Consider the following 24,282-nt stretch of genomic DNA (forward strand, 5'->3'; position numbering starts at 1 on the left):
CTTTGATCTGCTTCCTAAATATATATTATGACTCACAGGTTTTGCATGTGTTCAGAAAATTTTCTATATAAGCTACCTTTCTGTAAAGTCCTGATTCTATGGAGTGGTTGTTATAATTGCCCGTACATAATCGATACGAACTTTATTTGATAATCTTGCATTTTGATTGTGAAAATCCTTGAAAAAGTGCATTATTTGTCGACGTTTTTGGAAAAGTGATGTAAGGTATCGAAATATAAACAATGATCTCTTTTCCTTTATATATCTCACTCAATGGAAGAAGCCATAGCTTCTTTTCAAAGAGGGAGGAAACAGTGAGATTTCTGTATGCTGTTAATGTTGTTATTCTTATGATCATTTTTTTGAAGCTTTCGAAACGATGCTAGTGTTGTTTGGATTTCTACAACAGTCAGCATTGATGCAAATTGCCTTTTGAAGTTAGAAACGTTCGTTATTCATTTTGATGAGGGTAAAGGGACTTGTATAAGATCTTCCGAAGGAAGTCAACTTTTTACTGGAAAAAAGTAGAAGACCACCATGGTATAAAGTCAAGAATTTATAAAAATTATTTTTTTTGTCTCTTGTCACGCCATCAAACTGAAAGTAAACGGACAGAGTCGGCTTAAAGCCAAGAACCATCGAGGAAATTTATACCAATGCGGCTATGTCTTTCTTTCGAAGTCAGTTATTTCCCACTGAATAGGCGATCGCCCAAATTTCGGACAAAATTTGATGGGGTGTAGTTTGAGGAGGCCAGTTTTTTACCTTCTTATAGACTACAAATGTAATGACCGTAAAGTAAATGAATATTGTTTCTTTTCGACATAAAAATGATACGTTACGCGTTGCGTTCTTGCAAAGACTTATTTGACGACTCAGGAGAGAAACAATCACTCGATACCAAGATTTTTATACATTCATGATATCTTCCTGAGCCAGCCATTTAAATATTTAGGAAAAGCATTGGAGGTCATGTTTATGGCTGGCGAAAAGTTTCATTTTTCATGCGTTTTTTTCCTTTCGGGGTAAAACGTCATTACTCTTGTGTGCCGTAATATTTTTAATTTGGGATTTTATAGCGTCAAGCGAAAACTAAGGATATCGCCCGGCGCAATCATCCGTTTAGTGTTAGACAAAAATTTAATTTTCAAATGGTTTCCAGTTCTGCTGTATTCGCTGTGAACGACCTGCACATCACGGGTCATTTTGATTAAAAAAGCCCCAATTCCTCAAAATATTATCAGAGAGTTTAAAAGTTTCTTTTTTTTTGTTTTTTGTTAAATAACTCTGATCACAGTTCTCATTTTTCCTTCAAGTTGTCAAAAATTGGTAACAACAGCTTTACCTTCTTAGACTATTCAGGAGAGCCGTAACCAAAAGGATCTTCGGTTGTTTGTAAGCAGCTCCCCCAACAGTAATGATAAAGAAACACCATGGTTTGCTCCTAAATCATTGTTACATTATGATATAAAACTCCTCTCTGCCCTCTTCCCCATTAAAAAAATCCCCCCCCCCCCTTAATTATCCACTACTACTGGAAAGTTTCGATAAGATTCAGGAAAAGAATCCGTGGAAAAAACTTGATCTATTCAGGAAAAAGGCTTTTCAAGAATTTCATAATTATTTCCAAATTCTTGAAAAGCCACATGCCACGGAAACCTAAGAACTTTGTTCCGATCAGTTGGTTAATATGACAAGGCCCGAGAATATCAGGATAAAACACTCGCTATCAGAATAGAAATTGGCGACAGGGATGGAGAAGCAATAAGCTACGGAAACCTAGGAACTTTGTTCCATTTACTTGGTCCGATATAACAAGGCCCGAGAATATCATGAGAAATAGATTTTCAACTTTTCACAATTCGGCACTACTTTTCAAGCCGTTAAATCGCTTGCCCGAATAAAGAGAATGTATAAACTCAAATAAATGACCGATGTTGTACACTCTTAGGAAAATTCCTCTTGTTGTAGTAGTTCAGGTTCATTATTCACCTTTCCCTTCCCTCCCTAAAAGAGGTCTCACTTGTTGATCATCACTTACATGAGGCCAAGCGAGATCCTCTCGATCATGACATCACGTGATTGTTACGATATTTCCGTCTTATTTAGATTAACATCCTTAAAAGGTAAACGGAGAGAGCAATGTGTTGTCTTTTTAGGGTAGAACACTGATCAAACCAGATGTTCCTGTTATTTACCAACTTTGTCTTCGATGACGCAAATAGCACTAACTGGAAAATGAACGGCTTGAGAAGAAATACTCATTGAGCACAAATAGCTTACCGTTTCAAGACAGAAGCTCCAATTCAGTACTGTAACAAGTCTTGATTGTAATTTTGGGTTAAGAACCCAACAGTTCTTGCAAAACAATGTGTACTGAGACCGGATGTTACCTGTAACAAAAATTAATTGTTTCATTTTTGCATGCTCATAATTGTCATCGGTAAAAAAGTTAGACTTACAAAACCGAAATATATTTTCATCAAATGGCGCCGCATTTAAAGTAGGATAACAAATATCCGTCTCTCCTTATCTTTCCTTCGTTGGAAAAAACAAAATGAATTTCATTTAAGATTTTGTGATGGACATTCGGAATTCTTATTTTTCACATAACGGTTGGAATTCTGCGCAAGGTTGGTGCGTTAGTAGATTGCCCTTCGGCTAACTCAGAGGATGTCGGAATTTAATCTTCAAAGAAGGTAGCTTGAAAGAAATCATCATGTCCAGTGTCGGTTAAAATACCAGTTAATTCGTCGAATTTAGTCAATGTTTGGTAGGTCTAAGTGGGCTTAAAAACGTTTAACCGACTTTGCCGTATATGAATTTCTTTCAATTTCTATCGCACATGTCAGAATTCTCTTCCGCCAAGTCATTTATCACATCATTCATAACAGGACGAGGTTTGGAGCAGTTTTAAAAACCGATGTTCTAATCATGATGGATGTGAATCAGGTGTTTTCACAGACAGTACTTACCACAATCTGTAGCCTTTTCGTCCTTAAAGTTTTTTTTCCAACACACGTCATACGTCAGTCATATCAGGCAGCTAATAAAATGTGGTTGTCTGTTCCTGTTCGACTGTAGGTTCCATAGTCATTCTCTTCCCCAGGCCCGCTGAACGTAACGGCCAAACGTAAGCGCCAGTGGAAAAGGTCCTTTAAGTATTATCAATTACTTATTAATTTTGTCCGCTTGTCGTTGGCCGATTTTAAGGTTTTTATTAGACCAAGCGCTGGACAATCTTTTATTTGTGGAGCCGTCAGTCTAATGTATGCACTGAGCCCCTTTTCATTGACATTTCCCTTGGCGTGGAAACTGCGAGAAACTATCCAACATGAACATGGAAATATTCTCCACCATCAGATATGAATTAATTAAAAAGCGATAAGCTTAAGAGCCAAGCGAGGAAAACGAATAAACTCGCTCCAAGGGCAACTGCAGAAGAATCAAGGAAGTAAATTAATTTGTTTGTTTTCATAGTAAGAGGCGATCTCTGTAAGAGCGGTCCAAAGGCATTTCGCATCGGAACAAAGTTTTCCCTCAAATTTTGCCCAATAAAGTATCTTTGGTAGCTAGTAAATAAAACCATATTAGTTTCTTGAGATCTGTTGGTTAAAACAAAATTTTTTCAGCTCTCAAAAGACAAAGCTGCAAAAGGCCCTTTTTTGACCTCATGCGACATGGAAAATTTCAAAAGTTGAAAAGCCCGGTCCTCGTATCACACCGCATGCAGCAAAAAAATCTTTTGCATTCTTAAACTGTGTGATATATAAGGCGTATAAAGCGCATTTCAATTTTGATATTCGTTTATTCAGAGGTTCGTCATAATTTATTTAAAGACACTCGTTAGTCGACAGCTTTCTGAAATTGGTCAAAAGTATTCTCTCTTTCTTGGTTGATATTGCTCAAGTCCAGATCAGACCATTGAATACTCCACTTGGTTTCTTCTAATAAGATGTTTGGCAGCAGAAAAATATAAATACATCTTGCACCTATCAATTTTTTTCGCTGTGGTGACTTCAAACTATTGGCGATTTTGCTAGCGTGACAGCCGATTATGCAAATTAGTTCATTGAGCAAACTCCGACCGTTTTATATAAATAGCTCCATAAATCTCAGATTTTATCCGTTTTAAGTTTAAAAGATAGTAGGAAAGAGCTTTTGGACCACACCGATTAAAACTTTAAACATTTAAAAGGCCAAAATTTGCAAAATTTTATTATCTCGTGACGAAAGACGTCAACAACAACGTATCGAATCCTAAACGTATCCTAATTTGATTAGCGCTCTCGGTCAACATTTAAACGGTAAACTCTTTTTTAAAAATTTGGCTTCTGTTATTTCATATTTGAGTTCTGACAGCTTACGCTATTCAAAACTGTAAGAACATTTCAAAACCAAACTACAGGATTTTATTTGGTACAACTGGCGATAACAGCACACACTGAAACACACCGTGACCGGTGACTCTGTCACGTAATTCAATCGTGTAATTATCTTGAATATCACTTCTCGCGTCTTAATAAAGCAGCGAAAACATTGTCTTTTGGCTCAGAAATCTAGTCGTCACTTGGCATGAAGAAATTGTCTTAGAACCACGGGTGCCAAGTTACGGTGTGATCCCCGTCAAGGCTCAGTTTATAAAGGAGGAAGGGTTGCCAAGCTGGTTTTCAGTTGTCGCGCGTCAAGATGAATGGGTACGCGTCTAAACTGGGAATTTTTGAAGCACACTGCGGCGTACTTCGGTTTCACGGGGAAGGTTAAGTTTGAAGTGAATTGAAATGAAACTACAGTATATGTGCTTGGATTCTGCGTTGGACTTGTGGCCGCCCGGCCATTTTGAGCTCGTATTTTTCGCTTCTCGGATCGGGCGTTCGGAAATGGAGTGTGCAGCCTTGGGCTTTTCTTATGTACGTAATAAACCTAGAAATAGATAACTCGCCAAAATGGGGTTCTTTTCAACATAGTAAGTGGTCAGACAGCAAGCAATACACTGTGGAAGTAAGGTGAGGTATTTTTATTGAGAATTTGACCGCACTTTTTATTCCTAACAGCGGTTGGAAATATTCCCATACAAACTCTTGTAATTTCGCCATGACTCTTATTTTGCAAGATGATCATCTCACAGCTGGAGCTTGGGCTGCCAGTGATTATACATCACTTTGTGACACTAGATTCATCAATGTTTTTATTAACTTCAACTTTGTCAGAAATATCTTATTTGTGCAGCGGTATATTTATATAGCCAAGGCCATAACAGATCAAGGCAATAAAAAGGGCAGAAGGTTATTCCATGCTTAGTGCAATCCCAGACCAGACAGGGCCATGCTTGTGATGCAAGTGAAATTTTACTTGAAACAGATATCTTTCTCATCGAAATTACTTGCACAAATTAAATAGAACTCCTTAATTTTGCCATTTTGCAGGATTCACTCTTTGTGAACATTTAATTCCTATCACTTTACTCTGCGGCTGGCTTTAATCACTGCATGGCTTCTCCCATAGATCAGTCGTGGAAATTTCAATTGTTAAGTAAAAACCATTCATAAGAAATGTGGTACAAAACCTGATTTGCTTCACTGTGGATCCTTTGATTGAGGATGTACAAATCTTGTTAGTTCAGTGGGTAAATAGCCAACTATCTCATAGTCTGAGGAAAACATTATGGGGTTTGTCAGGTTCAGCCTTAACATTAGCAAAGATGTGTTTATTATGTTCATAGTGATACTCATAGGCTACCTGTAATGCTTTCTGGTATTTTTCAGAATAGCAAGTTCCCATAACTTTAAAAGGTAGACAATGTGTGATGTCCTCCATTGATTCGTACAGATCTGAGTTGGAAACTTCACCACAATTTAAGTCATCATGAGTGCATTATAACGAGCCAACTCATCAATTTGTTATGTATCCAAGATTCACCTACACAGTGGGGTACTTCGATAACAACAAAATCAGTTAACCTAAAGTTTTAGCAAACTTGAGCTACACATCTTGTGCGTATAAATCGTATAAATAACTGAAAGGCACAAGAAAGGGAAATTTTAACTTGAAATTGTCAAAAATTGTGTAAACCCGAAATAGGTCTTTTCAGACAGCCCACTTCTTTTGTGTTCTTTGTTTTCTATGGATAAGCGTCTGGCTCATTCAGAGTCGAGGTAGATAATAGTTTCAGTGGAAACTCTGTGGGAGAAAATGTCTCTTAAATTGAGCAACGTAAAATCGCCCGAAAATTTCAGGTCCCACAACTTCCAGATGCTGATTGGGCATCATGACCAGCTGAACCACAAAAACATAAGTTGGAATAGTGGCAAATTTTAGAGGGTTCTTTGTCTCAGTACAGGAATCTGATCCCAGTTAGATGAAGTGCAAAAATCCTATTATTATTTAATTAACAAATAGTTGATAAAAATTTGCATATTATGTGCCTTTTGAGTTTCCTCATGGTTTATTCCAAGATCACACATTTTAACTGCCATTTTGAAATTTTCCACTGTTAACATTGAAAGTACCTGAAAATAGCTATGAATGCTGTTACTTTTCCAGGTGTCTGAGGAGCACATCATTTCTTCAGCTGAAGAATGTCAACCACCTTACTATGAGCATATTGAGGAGAATGAGTACTTATTTAACAGGTGGGTTTTATGTTTAATTACTATTAGCAGTGTTTAACTATTTCATAGTGTAAAATAGTTGAGTTTTCTACCCTTCAAACAACTTGTTACTGTTACCAGGGCAACACGTTTTTCATTTCATGTTTCAGAAAGAAGAAAGTAAACAAGGAAGTGCGCAGAATGCAGTGCGATTGTACCTTAGATCCTGGTCAGATAATGGCTGTGACACAGACTTCATTATATGCTGAATATGGTTATGTGCATTTTACAGTACGTGAACTTAGCAACCCACTGTTGAGGTCTTCTTAATCATATTTTTTTAGATAAGCTGAGCATGACCTGCCCTATGCCCTTTTATGGTATAAAACAAATAGATTCTTCAAATAAATTCCACATTTATATTGAGGTACAAACATCAGTGACACACTCAACTGTGCCTTGTGTACTATTTTTTTTGTTCTTATACAACATTTCAACATCATCTGTGGTCTCCTGGATCAATGTCAGTATCTGAACAACTGCACACCTACTCCTCCCCTAATTCAACCACAGTCAACTGATAACAAGTTAGGATTAATGTTGGGTTAGGAGAGGGGTAGGTGCTCAGTTGATCAGATACTGACATTGATCCAATTTTTTACTGAACAGATACATGGAAACAGGAATTTTTTGTTGTTTAACATATAGCAATATTTTTTAACAGATGATCCATGTTCTAGTGGTTGTGGCAAGGACTGTCTGAACAGATTGTTGATGATAGAATGGTTGGTATCTTTTCCTCTCTTGCTGGTTAATTTTGCCAAAAGTCTTCCTTCTCACATCGTCATCGTCGATCACATTGATCTCCAAATAGTAACAGCACAAGTGCTTGTGGAGAGATGTGAAACAGGTTAGTGAAACTATCATTACAACATTAAGATAGATGTTAGTGAAATGGTAAGGGTTAGCTGTTGAAGCAACTGCCTCTTTAACAAAGATAATGGGTATTTTAACCCTTTAACTCCCAAGATCTGATTGTTCATTCTCTCCTCTAGCTGCTACACATTCATTTTAAAGTAGTGAAGAGAATTTGGTGTTTGATCAATTTAACAAGTTCTACCTGATAAGTTTGAGTTTTCTCCTTACCTGTTTCTGGATGATATATGGATATTACAGGGAGAAGTTTCATCTTAATCACTTCTGGGAGTTAAATATGCTTTCATGAGAGATGATACTTATATGCTGATATCAGCCATGAGAGGATTTCAAATTTATGTACATGTACAGCACTTTTTGCAAGGCTGCAAAGTGAAAGTTGAAGTGTTTAAAACAGAGAAGAAAGGCTTGGAATGGAGAACTCTTGAAGATCTGGAATTGTAAGTTTATATTTTTTACTTTTATCTTCAGGAAAGAAATGCCTTATTGGTACTTAATTTTGCAGGTCAGTAATTTTGTGTTTTCACCTTCCTTTTTTTTTTTTTTTTGGACCAATCACAGAGCAGAGTATAGCAAAAAACAAAACAATCCCCAATACTTTTGTCACTCAATTAAAAATTGTAACTGTTGTCCAGGGATCAGTTTGGTATGGAGAACTGTGGAGAAGTCATGAACTATAAAGATTTCCAGGAAAGAGCATAGCATTATGATAGAGAAAACAGAAGACACTATTACTTCATGACATTGAAAGCTGATGAGGTAAGGAGTGGAAATCTTAACCTTTTCCTAAGTAGAGACAATAACAGCACTGCTGTGATGAGTGCTGATAAATTCTTTGGTCATTTTAAGGCTTTTCAAACCCAGAATTGATCAGTAGATCACTATACCGAACAGTTATGACATCTTAGTAAAAGTGAGCAGGATTTCAAGAAGGGCTGGTGGTCTGTTAACCTAGTAGGCCACTTCATATGATTTTGCTCCTTTTGCTGAATGAAATGACAATGATTGGTTTCACTGAAATAACCTGATTATTACTTCAAAGTGCACAAATGCATTCTCTGAGACCCAAGTTTTAGCATTTTTATGGAGGGAGGGGTGGGAGGAGGGTTGGTGTACCCCTAGATCCCTTCAAGTGATTGTGCACATGTCAGGAGGTATCCCTTCTCTCCTTAGTCCCTCCTCCTTGCTGCCTTCTGTGATTCGTATCTAAAATCCTGCTTAACCCTTTAACTCCCAGAAGTGATTGACAAGAAACTTCTCCCTATTATATCCACACATTATTCAGCAAACAGGTAATGAGAATACACAAACTTATCAGGGAGAAGCTGCTATCTTGATCTAGCACCAAGTTCTCATAACCAATTTACAAGGAGATGTGAAGCAGCTACAGGGGAGAATTAACAATCAGATCTTGGGAGTTACAGGGTTAACCGTAATTCAATTGTCAACTGTGTGGACAAAGAACATATTTAAATGGCATGTACTCCAGTCAGTTCAATGCTATGATCTCCAGCCTGTTATCATTTTCAAATTCTTTATCAACTGAGTTACAAGGAACTCCATAGTCAGCCCAGTTGTTTACTAGATTTATATGTGACTTACATCTAGCTTTGAGCCTGAGTAAGTGATGTTGAAATTATCCATCGTGGGAAACTAAATTTTGATATATGCTTATTCCTTGAATCAGATGTCCATCCCTCAGGCCTTAAGCACCCATCTTAAAAGAAGGACCTCCCCCCTCCTTCCTCACTTTCCTAAATAACAGGGACACAAGGAAAACCTGTTTCTATTGCTTCAACCAAAGGGCAATCAGTACAGGAGAGTAATCAGCACCCCCCTTAATTCAGTGCCCTCCTTCCAATAAGAACCCATCTTTCTAAATATTATACGTAATACAGTACATGTAGGTGGACTAATCATTATAGTTCATGGTTTTGTTACTTAATGAGTTATAGCTTCTTTAAAATTCCTTCTTTGTTCAGCTAATTGATGCCACCTACAAGGGGAACTTGTCTCAGTTTATCAACCACAGCTGTGACTCAAACCGTGAAACTCAAAAGGTAGTTTAATAAATTGTTCAGTCCATTTTTACCAGTTTATATTATGATCAATAATGCCAGCTTTTCACTTCTTTTTCCAGGGGTAATCTATAGTAGATTGATTGACAGGAAACTGAAAGAAAACACATCTACAGCTGTACTTAAATCCTTTAACCCTTAAGAGTGACTAGCATCCAATTTCTCCCCACAATATTACCCCTGAATCAAACCTGTAGGTCAGGAGAATAAAGGAAATGATCAGTAACTGAAGAAGTTCTTGATTGCTTAACAAATTCTCCTTATCAGCCCCTTAGGAATTGTTTAGAGAGCAGCATGGAGAGTGTGCATACTGATGTTCGGGTGTAAAGGGTTAAGATAAGAACTGAGTGGGTTTTGTTCTTTTGCTTCTCATAGTGGACTGTCCATGGCTTGTTGAGGATTGGATTTTTTACTCAGAGACCTATCCCAGCTGGTGCACAGCTCACGTTTGATTACAAACTGCAGTATTATGGGTAGGTGGGCAATGTACATGCTACTGTCAAAGCTTCATGTCTGTAGGTGACACTAAACTGAGAGATTTTAAAATTTAAGGAACTTTACAGCAGTCACACAGAAAGATGATCCCTTCTGAACTTGGGAGGAGAGGCTTACAAAAAATTCATAGTAAGTTATAATTTTTGTCATTAATCAGGAAAGTTGCTCAGATTTGCCATAATGTGAAGCACCAAATTGTCGTGGATTTATTGGAGGAGACAAGCAAACACCTCTGAAGAACACAGTGGAAAGAATAAGTATGCAAAAAGATTTTTAATTACAACCCTGAGAGTGACCAGGATTTACTTTCTCCCTGTGATATCCCCCCTGAGTCACACATTAACCCGTTAACTCCCAGAAGTATTGAACATATAACTTCTCCCTTTAATATTCATACACTATCCAATAAACCAATAATGAGAATACTCAAACTTATCAGGTTTAAGTTTTTATCTCGATCTAACATCAAATTCTTGTAACTAATTTACAAGGAAATGTGTAGCAGCTAGAGGGGGGAATTAACAATCAGATCTTTTAAACAAACTCTCCTTGTCAGCACCTTATGAAATGTATAGAGAACAGTACAGAGAATCTGCATACTGATACTAGACTGTATTGGTATAAGGTCACACAATTAAGGTGTAACTCATGCTTTTCTTTTCTTTCTCTATGTAAGCAACCCCACCTATCACAAGCTCACCAAGGAGGAGATGTAAAAAGCAAACAAGGAATTTGTCAAATGAATTTGATGAAATGAATTTTGTATTTTGCAAAAATCAATGGAAAACACGAAAACAATAATAATTCTTGTAAAATAAGCGAGAACAAATTGGAACGTTCATAGAAATTTGTACAGGGAAACAAAGAGAGGGAAAAGGAAACCGAGAGAATTTTCAAACACAAAGTTTATTCAAGTACAGGTATGCTGTTGATTTTCTATTATGTTTTGAATTTTCTATTCTGTTTTGAGTTTTCTATTCTGTTTTGAGTTTTATCCGAAAGGTTATACGTTTTTAAAACACCGTGAGTTACTAACTGGTGTGGTTGTTTGTAACTCGTGCGAACGCGACTGAACAAGCTAGAGCTTTACTTCAGACCCCTTGAGCCAGAGTCTAACGCGCTAAAACTGGGGCATTTTTTGCCTTGTTTTTGTTTGTAGGAAGTTTACCGAATACCGAAGAAAACTGCAACTTCAGTAAGTATTATTAAAGTGACACTCGAAACAGTGGGCATTTTTCCTCTCCGTTTTTATTTATTTATTTATTTTGTATTTTGTCTTCGTTTTAGCTTTTGTTTTAAAGCCGATCGTTGATGCAAAAGGAGAGGGCGAAACTCTCTTGTTGAAAAAAAAGAGAGTCTATTCTTAGTTAAATGGTGAAACAGAGAATTAACTCTGAAGTGTAAATTAAAGTGCTATTTAAACCCATGAATAACCCACAGGGCGTTAGCCCTAATAAAGGGAAACGGGGGAACACACGAGGCAAAGAAAAAATCTTTTGACCTCGGTGGGAATCGAACCCTTACTTTCTCTTCGCCGCGATTCACCATCCTAAATCGTCCCCGACTTTCTCTGTGCGACCTCGTAGCTCAGTCGGCAGAGTAACGGTAGATCTAATCCGGAGGTCGTGGGTTCGATTCCCACCGAGGTCAAAAGATTTTTTCTTTGCCTCGTGTGGTCCCCTGTTTCCCTTTATTAGGGCTAACGCCCTGTGGGTTATTCATGGGTTTAAATAGCACTTTAATTTACACTTCAGAGTTAATTCTCTGTTTCACCATTTGTGTTCCCAGTGCTACGCGGCACAACATTCATATGTACCCTTACTTTCTCTTCGCCGCGATTCACCATCCTAAATCGTCCCCGACTTTCTCTGTGCGACCTCGTAGCTCAGTCGGCAGAGTAACGGTAGATCTAATCCGGAGGTCGTGGGTTCGATTCCCACCGAGGTCAAAAGATTTTTTCTTTGCCTCGTGTGGTCCCCTGTTTCCCTTTATTAGGGCTAACGCCCTGTGGGTTATTCATGGGTTTAAATAGCACTTTAATTTACACTTCAGAGTTAATTCTCTGTTTCACCATTTGTGTTCCCAGTGCTACGCGGCACAACATTCATATGTACCCTTCTATTCTTAGTTAGCCAGATTGTTGGTATCGCATTCCATTTTGCTGCTTTTAACTTTTGCTATTTGGTAGATGGTCTTAAATGTTGTTGTTGTTTGTTTGACATTCAATTGCATGATCGTCTGACTCTCTTTGTTCAGGCCAAGCAAGACCGTGTTGCCGAGTTGTTAGTCGCAGCTAGCCCAGCAGGTAGGTAAATTCTATTTTACATGATCGTGTTTATTGCTTGATTGATCAGTTTTTTGACCATGAAACTCTAATATAGTTACGCATTTTCATCAGAGGGTGAGTTTTGTGTAAAACATGTGTGTGACAAAGTTTTTTTTCAGATTTTATTTGTTGTTTCACAGGGGCGGGAGAAAGAAAGAACTTAACTTCCCATGAGGATCATCACAATTTGGAAAAACTGATTGTTAAAAAGTGATTGATTTGATTTTGTTTTTCAGGAAGTGGTGACGGTGATCATGCAAGGTGAGACAACAAATTGAATAAGAGATTGAAAAAAAGAACAGGTTTGAAGAATTTCTACGTTCAGAAGATGAATTTTTATACCGTCTGGGCTTGGAAATTAAGGGTTACCATTGATAGAGCGTTTTCCGATTGAGTGCCTTAAAACAAAACCAAAGTACTTATTATGGAAAGAAGAATGGAAAATACCCTGAAGAGCCAATGAGAACTCGAAGTAAAAACAAGCAAACCGCCCAAAGGGCAGGAAAATGCGGGCGACCAAGTCGTGATTGATTTTAGTTTTGCATCTGATTGGTCGAGAGAGTGACGCGAGTTTTTTCGGACCAATCATAGAGCAGAGTAGAGTAAAACCAGCACAAACCCAGATTACTTTGGAAACTCAATTAAAAGTTATTCTATTAATGGTCTTTGAATCTCTGATCTGATCTATGATTGTATTTCTGTAGGACTCCTATTGAGAACATCGGTTCTCCAGGAAAATCAGATGCCATCATGAAGAGTTTACAGGACTCCCCCAAGCCGCTCTATCCATCTGAATCCAGAACTCCACCCGTTTCTCAGGGATTCTCTACCTGTAGTGAAGACACTGAGATGCCGCAAGACTCTTCGAGTGCTTTTCCTCCGTCAAAAACTGGTGACTTCAGTGCTTTGGAATTCGGAGAAGACGTGGCTACCCAAGCGGATTCAACTCCTGATAAAGGAGAAGGAACTCATTCAAGTTCACGGGTGTCGGATTCTGATGAAGTTACTCAGAAACAAGATTCGAAATCACAGAACATGATGCAGACATTCGGTTATCAACAGCGCATAAGCATCGGTGTGGAGCATGGGATGGGCTCTTTCCAACATAAACCCGGCTGCAGCAAAAAGAAAAAGAAAAAATGGAATCAATTGCAGAACTTATTCTAGCAACAGGGAAGAAATCCTCAAGGATTGGTAGATAAAAACGCTGGGAACTTTAACGTGAATCCTCAAACAAACTTAAGATCTCAGCAAGGTACGGCAACCCAGTGGAGAGGTCAGTCGCAAAATCCCCCTGCGACTTTCTAAATGGGAAACCAATTCTTCTGCAGAAGCGGACCAGCAGTTGGACATGATCAAGGACCACGGCCACAAAGTATAGTTTCAGGAAGTTTTGTGGGAAATTTCTCTCAACATCCTCCACCACTACCAAACTTTAATGTACCTCCTCCTAATATGTCACCTATGGAATTTTTTCGCAAAGTTCCACCACCTAATATCCGTCCGCAGACTCATCCAATGATACCTCAGCAGCTACAGCCAAATCCGCTTATACCGCCACCGCAGCAAGTACCTCCTCCACCCCTTCAGAATAGTCAATCACAGTTCTTTCCACCTAGTCAACCTACCCCCTCTTACACTCGGCTTCCTCCTCTGCCACCTTTTCAAGCCAATGTTACGACTCCACCACTAACACAGTTTTCACACTCCAACCCTAATCCTATTCAACAGCAATTTCCTCAAAGCATCCAGGCTGCTTTTCCGCCACAGCAGAATCAGTTTCAGTTTAATACACCCCCTCCAAACCTCAACATCGCGGCCGCTCAACAGGGGAATTAAGCCGGAAATATACCATGGCCTCTATAGCAGGTGACTGATCCAACAGAAAGTGTACCACACCCCGAGTTGGGGTCGCTCTCTGTTCAAACTGGAGCTGTGACGACATCGATGTCAGATGCCTTTGAATGCAGAGAGGGCTTTCCTTCAGATCCAGAACCGTGCACGCCATCACCTGTGAAACACAAACCACCGGGGCATCTCCCTCCACATTGGAAATCAGCTACCGATAGCCAAGGAAAAGTCTACTACTATCATGCCCTAACCAGGTAAGGAATCTTACTCGTTTGTTAGAACTGTGGCTTTATTATTGTTCAATGCCCACCGGGAGTCCTTGGCAAATAATGAACTGTTGTGTATCTGGGTTTTCTGTCATACGATAACTGTGACGAGTTAGTTACTTCTAGGTCTTGGAAGCGTTAATCATCTATTGGAGAATGATTCTGTTGTTTTCTTCAGCAAGTAACATCGCTAGAGCCGTTTAATTTTTATGAGAGAGTTAAAAGTGTGTCCCGGGCCCTTGGTCAGTAGCCGTGCACCAGATGTCTTCTTCCATGTATCGTTTTCTTTTATTTTCTTTGTCGACCATAATTTTATTCCTGGCGACTATCGCCCAACAGCGTCTACGAAATAAAATTGAAAATGTCTAATGGAAAATTCCCCCCCCCCCCCCCTTCCTCAGTGATCCTCATTTTTAACTTTCTTTCTTTTCGTAGGAAAACTCAGCGGGATGTTCCAAGCTGGGACAGCAGCCCCTCATCAGAGGAAGAGCACCCTTATGTTGTCCCAGAACCTGATCATACAAGTATTTCTGCTCACAGCTACGTTGATATGGACGAGGTAAGGCAATACAGCAACTTGATTGTGGCAACTACTTCCTTGTCCACTCAGAATGAAATCTGAAGTCAACTCTTCTTTTTATTCCTCCAGGATTCACCACCAAAACCAAAAATAAAGAAATTAGCAAAGGCTCCTACAACACCTCCGGAGACCCCTCCCTGAAAGGCCAACGCTTACCTATACCACAGCTCCAGCAGATACCACAGCACACAGGAGGGGGGATCACTTGCTGAGAGATGGTACCTCAAGCAGCTCCTCGTCACACCAGAGCAAGAACAGAGAGCTTTTTAGAATGAAGGTCAGTTGAGTCCGTCTCAGTGGTGACGCTACCTTCTCAGAGCCTGTGACGCCAGTGTCACGCCATGGCCTCTTTCTCAATATGTCACGCAATTTTTATCGGTTTCATCATTGTTTCAGCATTGTTTCGGATGTACTGTATATCTGTTTACTAACTGATGTATTTTCGTTTTCGATATTTCTCTCCGCAGCTTTCTAGTGTTAACTAGTACATATGCTTAAAGATATTTTAAGGAGATAGTTAGAATCAATTTTTTGTATGAATTAGGCTATTCGTTCTCAATGATTATTGAATCAAGCTTTTCACCTTACTGATTGTAAATTAACTCAGAATAGCTTTCAAGGAGAGTTGATAAACTGCTCTATTGAAAGCAAAAGGTCCTAGTTCCAGCCCTGTCCAGGCCCTTCAGTCCATTAGTTCTTAGCGGGGAGCTCACCCAATCATGAATTATTCACAGACGGCCGTCCTTACGTGCGTACATTAATATACCGATAAGAATTAACGGGACGGCTTGCGCTGGAAGAAAACATTAAAAAACTACGCTCAACTTCGTGCGCGTGCGATTGTGTGAGTATCGATTGAAAAAAACTCCATTTTACGGCATAATTGTTCACTAATGTAGCTAAATAATGCATTGGTTCTTCTTTAATAAATACCATCGACAAAATGATGATACAACGTAAAACAGAACAGTATCGCAGATTACCGTTCGCTGAGTACTTGTATTGTACAGTTGAACCAGCGTAATATTTGTCCTAACAGTCTTAAGAAGAAAGATAATCTGCGATGCGTTAAGGACATTGAACTTAAAGTACTTACATTGATTCCGGGAAATAAAACATGAAATATGTAAACTTTACTTTAAGATTATTCTTGGTTTTATTTGGGTGGTTCCGTTTTATGTGACCACCCGGCATAGCTGAAGACGATACGCAGCAACAGACGGTTGGGACTCAGTCAAGGGTGACCACGACCGCTTAACCCGTTACGCCCTAAGATCATTATTCATCTTCTCCTTACCGTCCTCCATTCAATTTTTAAGGTGTTAACAAGAAGAATTTGTTTACCAATCAAGAGGTTCTTTAGTTGGTGATCATTTCCTTTATTCTCATGACCTTCATGCATGATTCAGAGGTAATACTGTAGGGAGAAATTACATGCTAGTCACTCTTAAGGGTGTAAGGATTAATATGCGGTGTCGCTTAAGGTGTACGAGGAAACGAGACTTGGTGACAGTCCACCCACGGGGAACTTAAATTTGCAATCGCGGTGACCGATTTTTATCGTGGGAAACTACCTCGGGGGAATTTTAGCTTTTGGAGCTGGTATCGGCCACGAGAACAACAGGTTTTCTCATGAAAGCTACCCTAAAGTAACAAAATGGGAAACGTGAAATCCTATGCAAGTGAACCAATCAGCGCTTGTCGGTGAGTACGTTGCTGATCACATATGTGGATTTATATGTTATCTCGTGAGACATGTGACGTTAGGCAATATGCTTTTTTCATTTATAACTTGCAATGCCGCGATTTGGAACTCGTATGGGTATATTTCGGTTTTTTGAAATATTCTACAATTTTCTCCCGATTAAAATATTCATTTTTGTCTTAGAACCAGCCTTCATTCCGACTTAGGGTTGTAAATATTGCCTCAGATTGGCCTTTAGCTAGTGTAGTTAAGAAACTACTGTGCTGATCAATGAAAGTATTTGCCCATTCGCCTGGGCCCATCAAAAATTCCTGGTTCCGCACCAGATCAGGGCTTTCAGCCCATTGATTCCTGCGGTAAGCTTACCCATTCATGAATTACATATCGATTTCAAAGGTATGTTAATTAAGACCCACTAGTTCTAAAGAGGAAAGGAAGAAAGGCAGGGCTGTGTAGACTGTTAAAAAAATTGTATCAGACACCTTTCCTTCTTACCAGTGAGAGGGGAGTTGTGAGGGGGCAAGATACAGGGAGGCACGCGCTATCACCACAATTTTATCCCCCCCCCCCCACCCCAGCCCCTGCGTCCCCTCACCTCTCCAAGTTTTTCCACCCTCCAAGATGGCCGAGGTGAAATCGTTCTTACTTCTTTTTTCGGTTATAATATCAATGGAATTATCCTTTTCGGCTAGAATCGCAGGTCTTAGCGGAACTTCTTCGGGATCTCATTATTTTACGATCAAAAAGGTCATGGAGGAGTTGTTCTCCCGAGGTCACGAGGTGAGAGTTTCCTTCTTTCACATTAGTTGCGGTCCCAACTGCAGTAAATATATCCTTGAAACCTGCGTGTATCGCTTACTTAAGGTAATTTTTCACGTGGGAGAATGCACACTACTTCGCTACCTGTAAAACTTTGCATTTGAAACGCCGATTCCTCTGAAGGGCGAGCAAAATCTCGGATTTCGTGACTCGCCGTTTTGGCCGGCAACGAAAGAACATGGCGATCACACCTCGTCATAAAATCTTCGCGCCTACTAATTTCTCCTTCAGTGTGCTCACTCTCTTCATCGGCTTTAGAGCAAAGGGTCCACGGCTCAACTTGTAAAATTAACGTCGATTTCTGATAAGCAGACATAAAACGTATGCCCCAGAAACTTCTTTATCAATGCGACTAGTTGAGCAACAGTGTCATGCTGCTGCGCTAATTAAGACGTGACGATAGTTTTAACACCAAGCCATTATCTTTCGTTTTACCTCATCTCCTTTGCCCCACTAAAGGCTTGAACGCTTGTTTGAGTTTTTGAAACGTCTCCAAAAACTCAAACAAAAAGACACGCACTGGCAACTACCATCTACCATGCCTATTTGTCGAGGGAGTTACTTTGCAACATTCAACTTTAGTGATTTCTCGATTTTTGTTTGTTTTGTTTTTATTATTATTTTTTTAGCCCTGTTCTTTTTGTCTTTTCTTGAGTGATCACATGAGTAGTTGTTCGGAGCGCCGTAATTTTTTTCAAGTGGAGGTTGAATACTTCACAAAGTTTATTTAGTTTTCTTATACAGTATAATAATACTTTTTCTTCTTTTCTGATGTAGGTGGTGCTTGTTCGACCAGTGCTTCGTGATGCACCACCAAGTAATGAGCAGAAAATTCCCCAAAGGACATTCCTGACACCATACGACGAAAAAGATACAGAGAATAAAGTGAAAACAGCCATGGAAGGCAAATTGTGGAAGACAATAAATAACTTATATGAAATGCAAAGAGTCAATTGTGAATACATGCTGAATGACACAGTGCTACTTCAAGAACTGAAAAGCTTTGACTTGATAGTTTATGAGAGTTTTTCCTTCTGTGCTGTTTTGGTCTCTGAGCTTCTTGGCATTCCAAAAGTAATCATATTTTCTGGTCCTCCAAATGGTCCAGGAACTTTTGCCCATAATATTCCCCACCCAGTATCATACATTCCAGCACCAATGACTTTATTTACAAGTGAAATGACATTTTTACAGTGTCTTGTGAACTTTGGAGCATACAACTTCATACAGTCTGCAGAACAAGTTTTAATTGCCAGGTATATGGGTTCTCTGAAAGAGGAATACAACATCACTCCTGGGAAGAGCTACCAAGAAGCTGCTGGCACTGCTGAGCTGGTGCTGTTTCTTGCTGATTTTGCACTGGAGTATCCACAGCCTCTTTTGCCAGGTTTGTCAAATAAGTGGAAAAGGCTCTGAGCAACTGAGCACTTACCCCTTGCCTGACCAAACAACAATCAACTGATAACAAGTTGGGTTAAATGTTGGGTCAGGGGAGGGGTAAGTGTGTGGCTGCTTAAATGTTAGTATTAATATCACTCTCATAATTAAGAGAGCTTAGAGTTGGCAATGGTTTTAAATGTGTCATGTGATTTCATTCATGATATGAGAATTTTACAGGAAGCCAAGTTAGGCTGAGATTTGAAATATTGAGTTAAGATAAGTTGATACATGAATTTTTTCTATTCAAAATTCCTGTGCATGACCAGATCTGGATCCTGGGCCTTTGGTACTGAAATCCAGCAGATGGTTAATTTAGATTTTGAAAATTATCAAACAGGGAGTATTGTCTAGATCTAATGGTAGGCTAATTATCATTTGTCTGTAGTGTTCTGGCCAAAGGAGAGAGACTGGTTTCAAAAGTGCAGAAGGTGGGGGAGTAGGGTAATGTATAGGTATCGAGGAATCTTCAACCTCACCCCCTCCCCCACATATTTCTAAGAATGAACCAGTCAGCACAAACTGTATATCTGTTTGTCTTCTTACAGGTCAAATTATGGTGGGAGCCATTTCTGCAAAAGCAGATCCTGAAACACTCCCCCCTGAATTAAAAGATTTTATTGACAGTGCAGGGGGGCATGGGTTTGTCATTGCCTCTTTTGGGTCATATGCGCAAACAATCATAGCTAAGGAGAAGATCGATGTCTTGGCTGAAGCTTTTGGAAAGGTGAAGCAGAAAGTCATATGGAAACTGAAAGGTTAATGTAACCTAAAGTAACTTTCCAAAGGGATAGATCTGGGCCCAGTTGGAAAAGGGGCAGATAACGGTATCCAATGGACAAGTGATAGCAAAATGTATAGGGTTGTCCACCAGATAGAAATTTATCTAGTGAGTAGCGCCATGCAACCTTTCAACAACCGGCAAGTCTGTACATTCTACACCCAAAAGGGTGCAACTACCTCTTGCATGGCAAAGTATGTCAAAGATTTTGTGTCATTGATCAAGTTGATCACGCATTTATAGAATGGATAGGGAGAGCTTGAAAATGAATCCTCTTTTTTGGCTTCTTTTGCAATGATGTGGAGTTGTGGTTATAAATTTCAGTTAATTGTCACTACTGTCTGTCAACAGAATTTTTGTGAATAGGGTATGGAAGTCATTTGTTTGATATCTTATATTACTAAAAGATATAATTGTTGTGATAATTATTATTTCAGGCTACATACTCTCATCTCTCAGGCAAAACATAAGAGTAATGAGCTGGATACCTCAGAGTGATCTGTTGGCTCACAAGGATATCAAAGCTTTTGTATCTCATGTGGGACACAACAGCCTTTATGAGTCAGCATATCATGGGGTGCCTGTGGTGGCTGTGCCCTTGTGTACAGACCAATTTTCTAATGCCAGGAAGGCAGAACACTTTGGACTAGCAAAAGTTTTAGATCACAAAACCATGAATGCTGAAGAACTTTCAGAGGCAATTCAACATGTTATTGATGAACCAAGGTATATTTATAGAGTGATTTCACTTTCCTCTGAACTGTTAACCCTTACTCATGAGTAACCAAGACAGAATTATTCCTTCTTGATGAGAACAAAGAAAAACATCAACAAGGGGATTATCATTTGATCCAATCCAAATTCTCCAAACTAACATCATAACAATTTTATGGCAGAGAGTAAAGAGAATTACTAATGAGATCTTGGGAATGAACCTGTTAAGGTAACAATACCTGTAGTTCTTGATAGTTGCTCTTCATTACCAGCAATGAAATGCCAACTTTTATGGTGAACTCAGTAATTTAATAAACTTATAGAGACCTTAGAGAAAGGCTTAACAACTGGAATCAAAATTGTGTTTGGGCTTGTGCCAGAAAAAGCAGCCTAACAAAGGCTACAAGACACATGTTTTGAATAATATTTACATACAGTTCTGACATCCACACCTTTTGTCCATGAAATTCCCTTTCCCTTCAAGTTATTAACTCGTAGTATTAATATATTCCTTGCTATGTAGAATCATGCAGTGGCAAAATTCTTATGTTAATTTGTATTGTTGTAATTGGCATTGTTAAATGTTGCTATTCTTATTTGTGTCAGATTCAAGAGAGAAGCCAAACGCATTTCTCGTCTTATGAAAGACAATCCAAGGACCCCCCTGGAGAAAGCTGGGGACTGGATAGAGTATGTACACAGACATGGTGGAGCCCAACACCTCAGAGCTCAAGTGTTTAACATCCCTTGGTTCCAGTACTACTTACTTGACGTCATAGCTTTCCTTGTCGCTATAGTAACATTAGTTGTCATGGTGATTAGGTACACATGCAGGTGTTTATGCAAAGCGTGTTGTAAAAATGGTACTACAAAAACTAAAAAGGAGTAGGCATGCAATAATCATTGTTCTTAAGGATGTCACTCAATGCTTAATTTTTATTGTTATGACAACAAAGAGACACCTTCAAAAAATTCCAAGCAAATACAAATCGTATGAAATCATCATAGCCAACATCTTGATCATGATCTTGTTTCACACACAAAATTAAAAAAAAAAATGAAAAAACGAGTCACGTGCACCTGCAACAATACTTCACGCCTCAAGAATTTACGAGGGAAAACCTTAAATCTCACCTTACCTGGCTTTTTCACAAAGTTCACGCACCACGTACAAAAATTTGGGCGTCACGTAATATTTAAGTCGTTGCCACGTTCGAGTACTACCGTGTTGATGATACCAAAATAGCCATTTTTTTTGTCCTCTCGTATCTCCTTTAAAGAGGGGAGGCGAGGGTGTTGTCCTTTGTAATTTTGCAGATTATCTTACTATTTCTTCTATGTGGCGCACAAGTTTCGTTGTGGTGGTAAATCTTTGCAGATCTCGCAATTCTGACCCCAAACCACGCAACAGAAACACGCACTGATAAATCCTCATAAATAAGTTTAAATTACTTAAAATAACGCAAATATACGGTTGCCCTAGAGAACAAGCTATCCCATTTCTTAATTCAATCTTACCACGCGATAAATGAGATTTTTCATATAAACTATGGTTTATATGAAAAGCTCTGAGAAGAGTAGCAACAACACTCGTGAAAATATATCGTGTATTTTTTTTTCACGAGTGTTTGATATCGCCAATCAGCAGCTGATGCGTCTGTTGCCTTTCGCGCCACTCGGCCAGGCTTGAATGAACAGCGAAGCTTTCACCATTCTCAATCCAAGGTCGCTTGTCGGGATTTGTGCGGAGAATGGCTGCTAAAACACTGAAAAATCCGTATCGCTTACAAACAGTGACGTTCAAACTTTGCCAGAAGGGAAGGAAAACCAAAATGCGGAAAGAAAAACTGAAATTTACGTATTCAGTGGCTTTGGTAATGGCATTTCTCGCGGCTGAAAGCAAAAGTCGACAACTTTCATTTAATAATAAAGTTGACTTTTCTTGTCAGTAAAGGGCTATTGTGTTTATATGATAAACAAAATAATACATGGTTACTTGTAGACATGAAATTTCTCTTCTCGTGTTCGACTCGAGTTAAACATTCAAAGAGAAATTCCAATCTACGTGCGCCCATGTATTATTCTCTATTTATCACGCGATGAAATAAAAATATCGCGCGATGAGTGGGAAACTTGTTGGGTCGCACGTGACCGGCTGTCACGCACGTTGTTTCTGCGGACGAGACGACAATGGCTGCAACAGTTGAGGAGGTATGTTATGAGGTCAATAGTTTGTTTTATTTTCGTGAAAAGATCATTGAGCAGTTCTTTTCAATACTTGTACGACACAGCTTTGTGAATCAGTACAGTAAACCTTGATTTTGCGAAATCTTACGAGACTCTTACAGAGATGACTATCAGTGTATGAGGACAAGTGTGAATTATCTAATCTTCCTGATTACATTACAGGTTTGTAAATTCCTAGATGGCACTTCAGCATCGCCAACCGCATTAAGATAGAACTTTCCAACTGTTGCAGTCAGTGTCAATGTTGTTTCAAGATCTTGCCTTGAGTCCAATCAATTTATTTAATTATTTTGTTGTTAACACAGTGACAGCATACAGTCCGTTTAATTTTTCCGTACCGCCCACGATTTATTATGGTACAGTTGGACCTCGAGGACATTAAATAGCAAATGACTTGTGTGATGTTTGTGCATAATATTTGTCCTAACAGTCCTAAGAAGAAAGATAATCTGCAATGCGTTGAGGACATTGAACTCAAAGTACTAATGTTGATTCTGGGAAATAAAATACAAAATATATAAATTTTACTTTAGAAATTATTCTTAGTTTTATTTGGGTGGTTCCATTTGATGTGACCACCTGGCATAGGTGAAGACAATACAAACAGGCTGTTGGGACTCAGTCAAAGGTGATCACAACCGCTTAACTCTTTAACTCCCAGATCAAATTTGTCATTCTCCTTACTGTCAACCATATAATTCTTATGATGTTACTTTTGAGAATTTAGTATTGGATCAACTAATTAACCCCAAATTGATATTTTTCTTTATTCTCGTCACTTACCTGGTTGTTATTGTATTGATATTGTAAGGAGAAATTCTGTCTTGGTCACTCATGGGAGTTAAGGGTTAGTAAGGGTGAAAATCATTGGTAATGCTGTGCCACTTAGGGTATATGAGGACACGAGACTTGATGACAGTCCATGCGAAACTTCAGTATGCAGGTGTGACTGATTTTCATTGCGGGAAATTACCTCAGGAAATTTTAACTTATGGAACTGGCATCAGCCAGAAGAACAGAAGGGTTTGCCATGAAAGCTACCCAAAGCAACAAAATGAGAAACTTGAAATCCCATGCAAACAAACCAATCAGCGCTTGTGGGTGAGTACCTTGCTGACATATGTGGATTTCAATGTTATTTCATGAAATGTGATGTTAGGCAATTTTCATGTACACCTTACATGGCACTATCTAAAACTCTCATATGAGTATATCTTGGTTCAGTTTTTGAATATTCTACAATTTACTTCCCAGTCAAATAATCATTATTGTCCAAGAACTAGCCTACATTCCTACTTCTCATTATTGTTTGTTAATTGACTTAGATTGGCCTTCTAGAAAAGTTAATAAACTACCAAGCTGATCAATAAAAGTTTCTGTCCACTCTCCCACCAAAAATTCCTGTTTCTGCACCAGGTCAGGGCTTTCAACCCATAATTTCCTTCTGTAAGCTCACC

The 24,282-nt window shown here is 38.9% G+C and overlaps 3 protein-coding genes and 2 non-coding genes across 6 annotated transcripts; all 5 read left to right on the forward strand.

The window, feature by feature from the left end:
* The first annotated feature begins 4,546 nt into the window (after window positions 1–4,546).
* LOC136277690 (uncharacterized) lies at window positions 4,547–7,501 on the forward strand. The gene is made up of 4 exons (XM_066160176.1): window positions 4,547–4,910; window positions 6,544–6,632; window positions 6,761–6,881; window positions 7,315–7,501. Exons 1-4 carry the CDS (start codon window positions 4,782–4,784, stop codon window positions 7,351–7,353), a joined length of 378 nt encoding a protein of 125 aa, XP_066016273.1. The 5' UTR covers window positions 4,547–4,781; the 3' UTR covers window positions 7,354–7,501.
* Window positions 7,502–7,855: 354 nt separating this feature from the next.
* Window positions 7,856–13,169, forward strand: LOC131788325 (uncharacterized). Its single transcript, XM_066160177.1, has 10 exons — window positions 7,856–7,966; window positions 8,162–8,285; window positions 9,509–9,586; window positions 9,980–10,077; window positions 10,257–10,356; window positions 10,776–11,019; window positions 11,259–11,294; window positions 12,356–12,404; window positions 12,662–12,686; window positions 13,130–13,169. The coding sequence occupies exons 2-5, from the start codon at window positions 8,265–8,267 to the stop codon at window positions 10,333–10,335; spliced, it is 276 nt and encodes a 91-aa protein (XP_066016274.1). The 5' UTR covers window positions 7,856–7,966; window positions 8,162–8,264; the 3' UTR covers window positions 10,336–10,356; window positions 10,776–11,019; window positions 11,259–11,294; window positions 12,356–12,404; window positions 12,662–12,686; window positions 13,130–13,169.
* On the forward strand, window positions 11,676–11,749 carry Trnar-ucu (transfer RNA arginine (anticodon UCU)). Its single transcript has one exon. It is a non-coding gene; the product is annotated as a tRNA-Arg (tRNA).
* On the forward strand, window positions 11,974–12,047 carry Trnar-ucu (transfer RNA arginine (anticodon UCU)). Its single transcript has one exon. It is a non-coding gene; the product is annotated as a tRNA-Arg (tRNA).
* Window positions 13,170–13,587: 418 nt separating the features above from the next.
* LOC131768373 (2-hydroxyacylsphingosine 1-beta-galactosyltransferase-like) lies at window positions 13,588–23,500 on the forward strand. 2 transcript variants are annotated; one of them, XR_010715970.1, is made up of 8 exons: window positions 13,588–14,530; window positions 14,978–15,101; window positions 15,192–17,607; window positions 18,424–19,033; window positions 19,632–19,841; window positions 20,302–20,590; window positions 21,185–22,789; window positions 22,988–23,500. XR_010715970.1 is itself a non-coding variant. In XM_066160172.1 (7 exons), exons 3-7 carry the CDS (start codon window positions 17,449–17,451, stop codon window positions 21,465–21,467), a joined length of 1,551 nt encoding a protein of 516 aa, XP_066016269.1. In that variant the 5' UTR covers window positions 13,588–14,530; window positions 14,978–15,101; window positions 15,192–17,448; the 3' UTR covers window positions 21,468–23,500. The 2 variants fall into 2 exon arrangements, 1 of the variants encoding a protein (XP_066016269.1); XM_066160172.1 differs by having other exon boundaries at window positions 21,185–23,500.
* The last annotated feature ends 782 nt before the right edge of the window (window positions 23,501–24,282 follow it).

This window comes from Pocillopora verrucosa, chromosome 13 (assembly GCF_036669915.1).
Source record: "Pocillopora verrucosa isolate sample1 chromosome 13, ASM3666991v2, whole genome shotgun sequence".
NCBI lineage: Eukaryota > Metazoa > Cnidaria > Anthozoa > Scleractinia > Pocilloporidae > Pocillopora > Pocillopora verrucosa.

Bases quoted from the DNA above. Each gene is read 5' to 3' on its own strand.
- LOC136277690 (XM_066160176.1), top strand. From the start codon at position 4,782: ATGAAACTACAGTATATGTGCTTGGATTCTGCGTTGGACTTGTGGCCG. The intron at 4,911-6,543 runs GTACGTAATAAA...TTACTTTTCCAG, and splicing joins CAGCCTTGGGCTTTTCTTAT to GTGTCTGAGGAGCACATCAT. The intron at 6,882-7,314 runs GTACGTGAACTT...ATTTTTTAACAG, and splicing joins ATGGTTATGTGCATTTTACA to ATGATCCATGTTCTAGTGGT.
- LOC131788325 (XM_066160177.1), top strand. From the start codon at position 8,265: ATGACATTGAAAGCTGATGAG. The intron at 8,286-9,508 runs GTAAGGAGTGGA...TTCTTTGTTCAG, and splicing joins TGACATTGAAAGCTGATGAG to CTAATTGATGCCACCTACAA. The intron at 10,078-10,256 runs GTAGGTGGGCAA...GTCATTAATCAG, and splicing joins TACAAACTGCAGTATTATGG to GAAAGTTGCTCAGATTTGCC.
- LOC131768373 (XM_066160172.1), top strand. From the start codon at position 17,449: ATGGCCGAGGTGAAATCGTTCTTACTTCTTTTTTCGGTTATAATATCA. The intron at 19,034-19,631 runs GTTTGTCAAATA...GTCTTCTTACAG, and splicing joins TCCACAGCCTCTTTTGCCAG to GTCAAATTATGGTGGGAGCC. The intron at 20,591-21,184 runs GTATATTTATAG...TATTTGTGTCAG, and splicing joins CATGTTATTGATGAACCAAG to ATTCAAGAGAGAAGCCAAAC.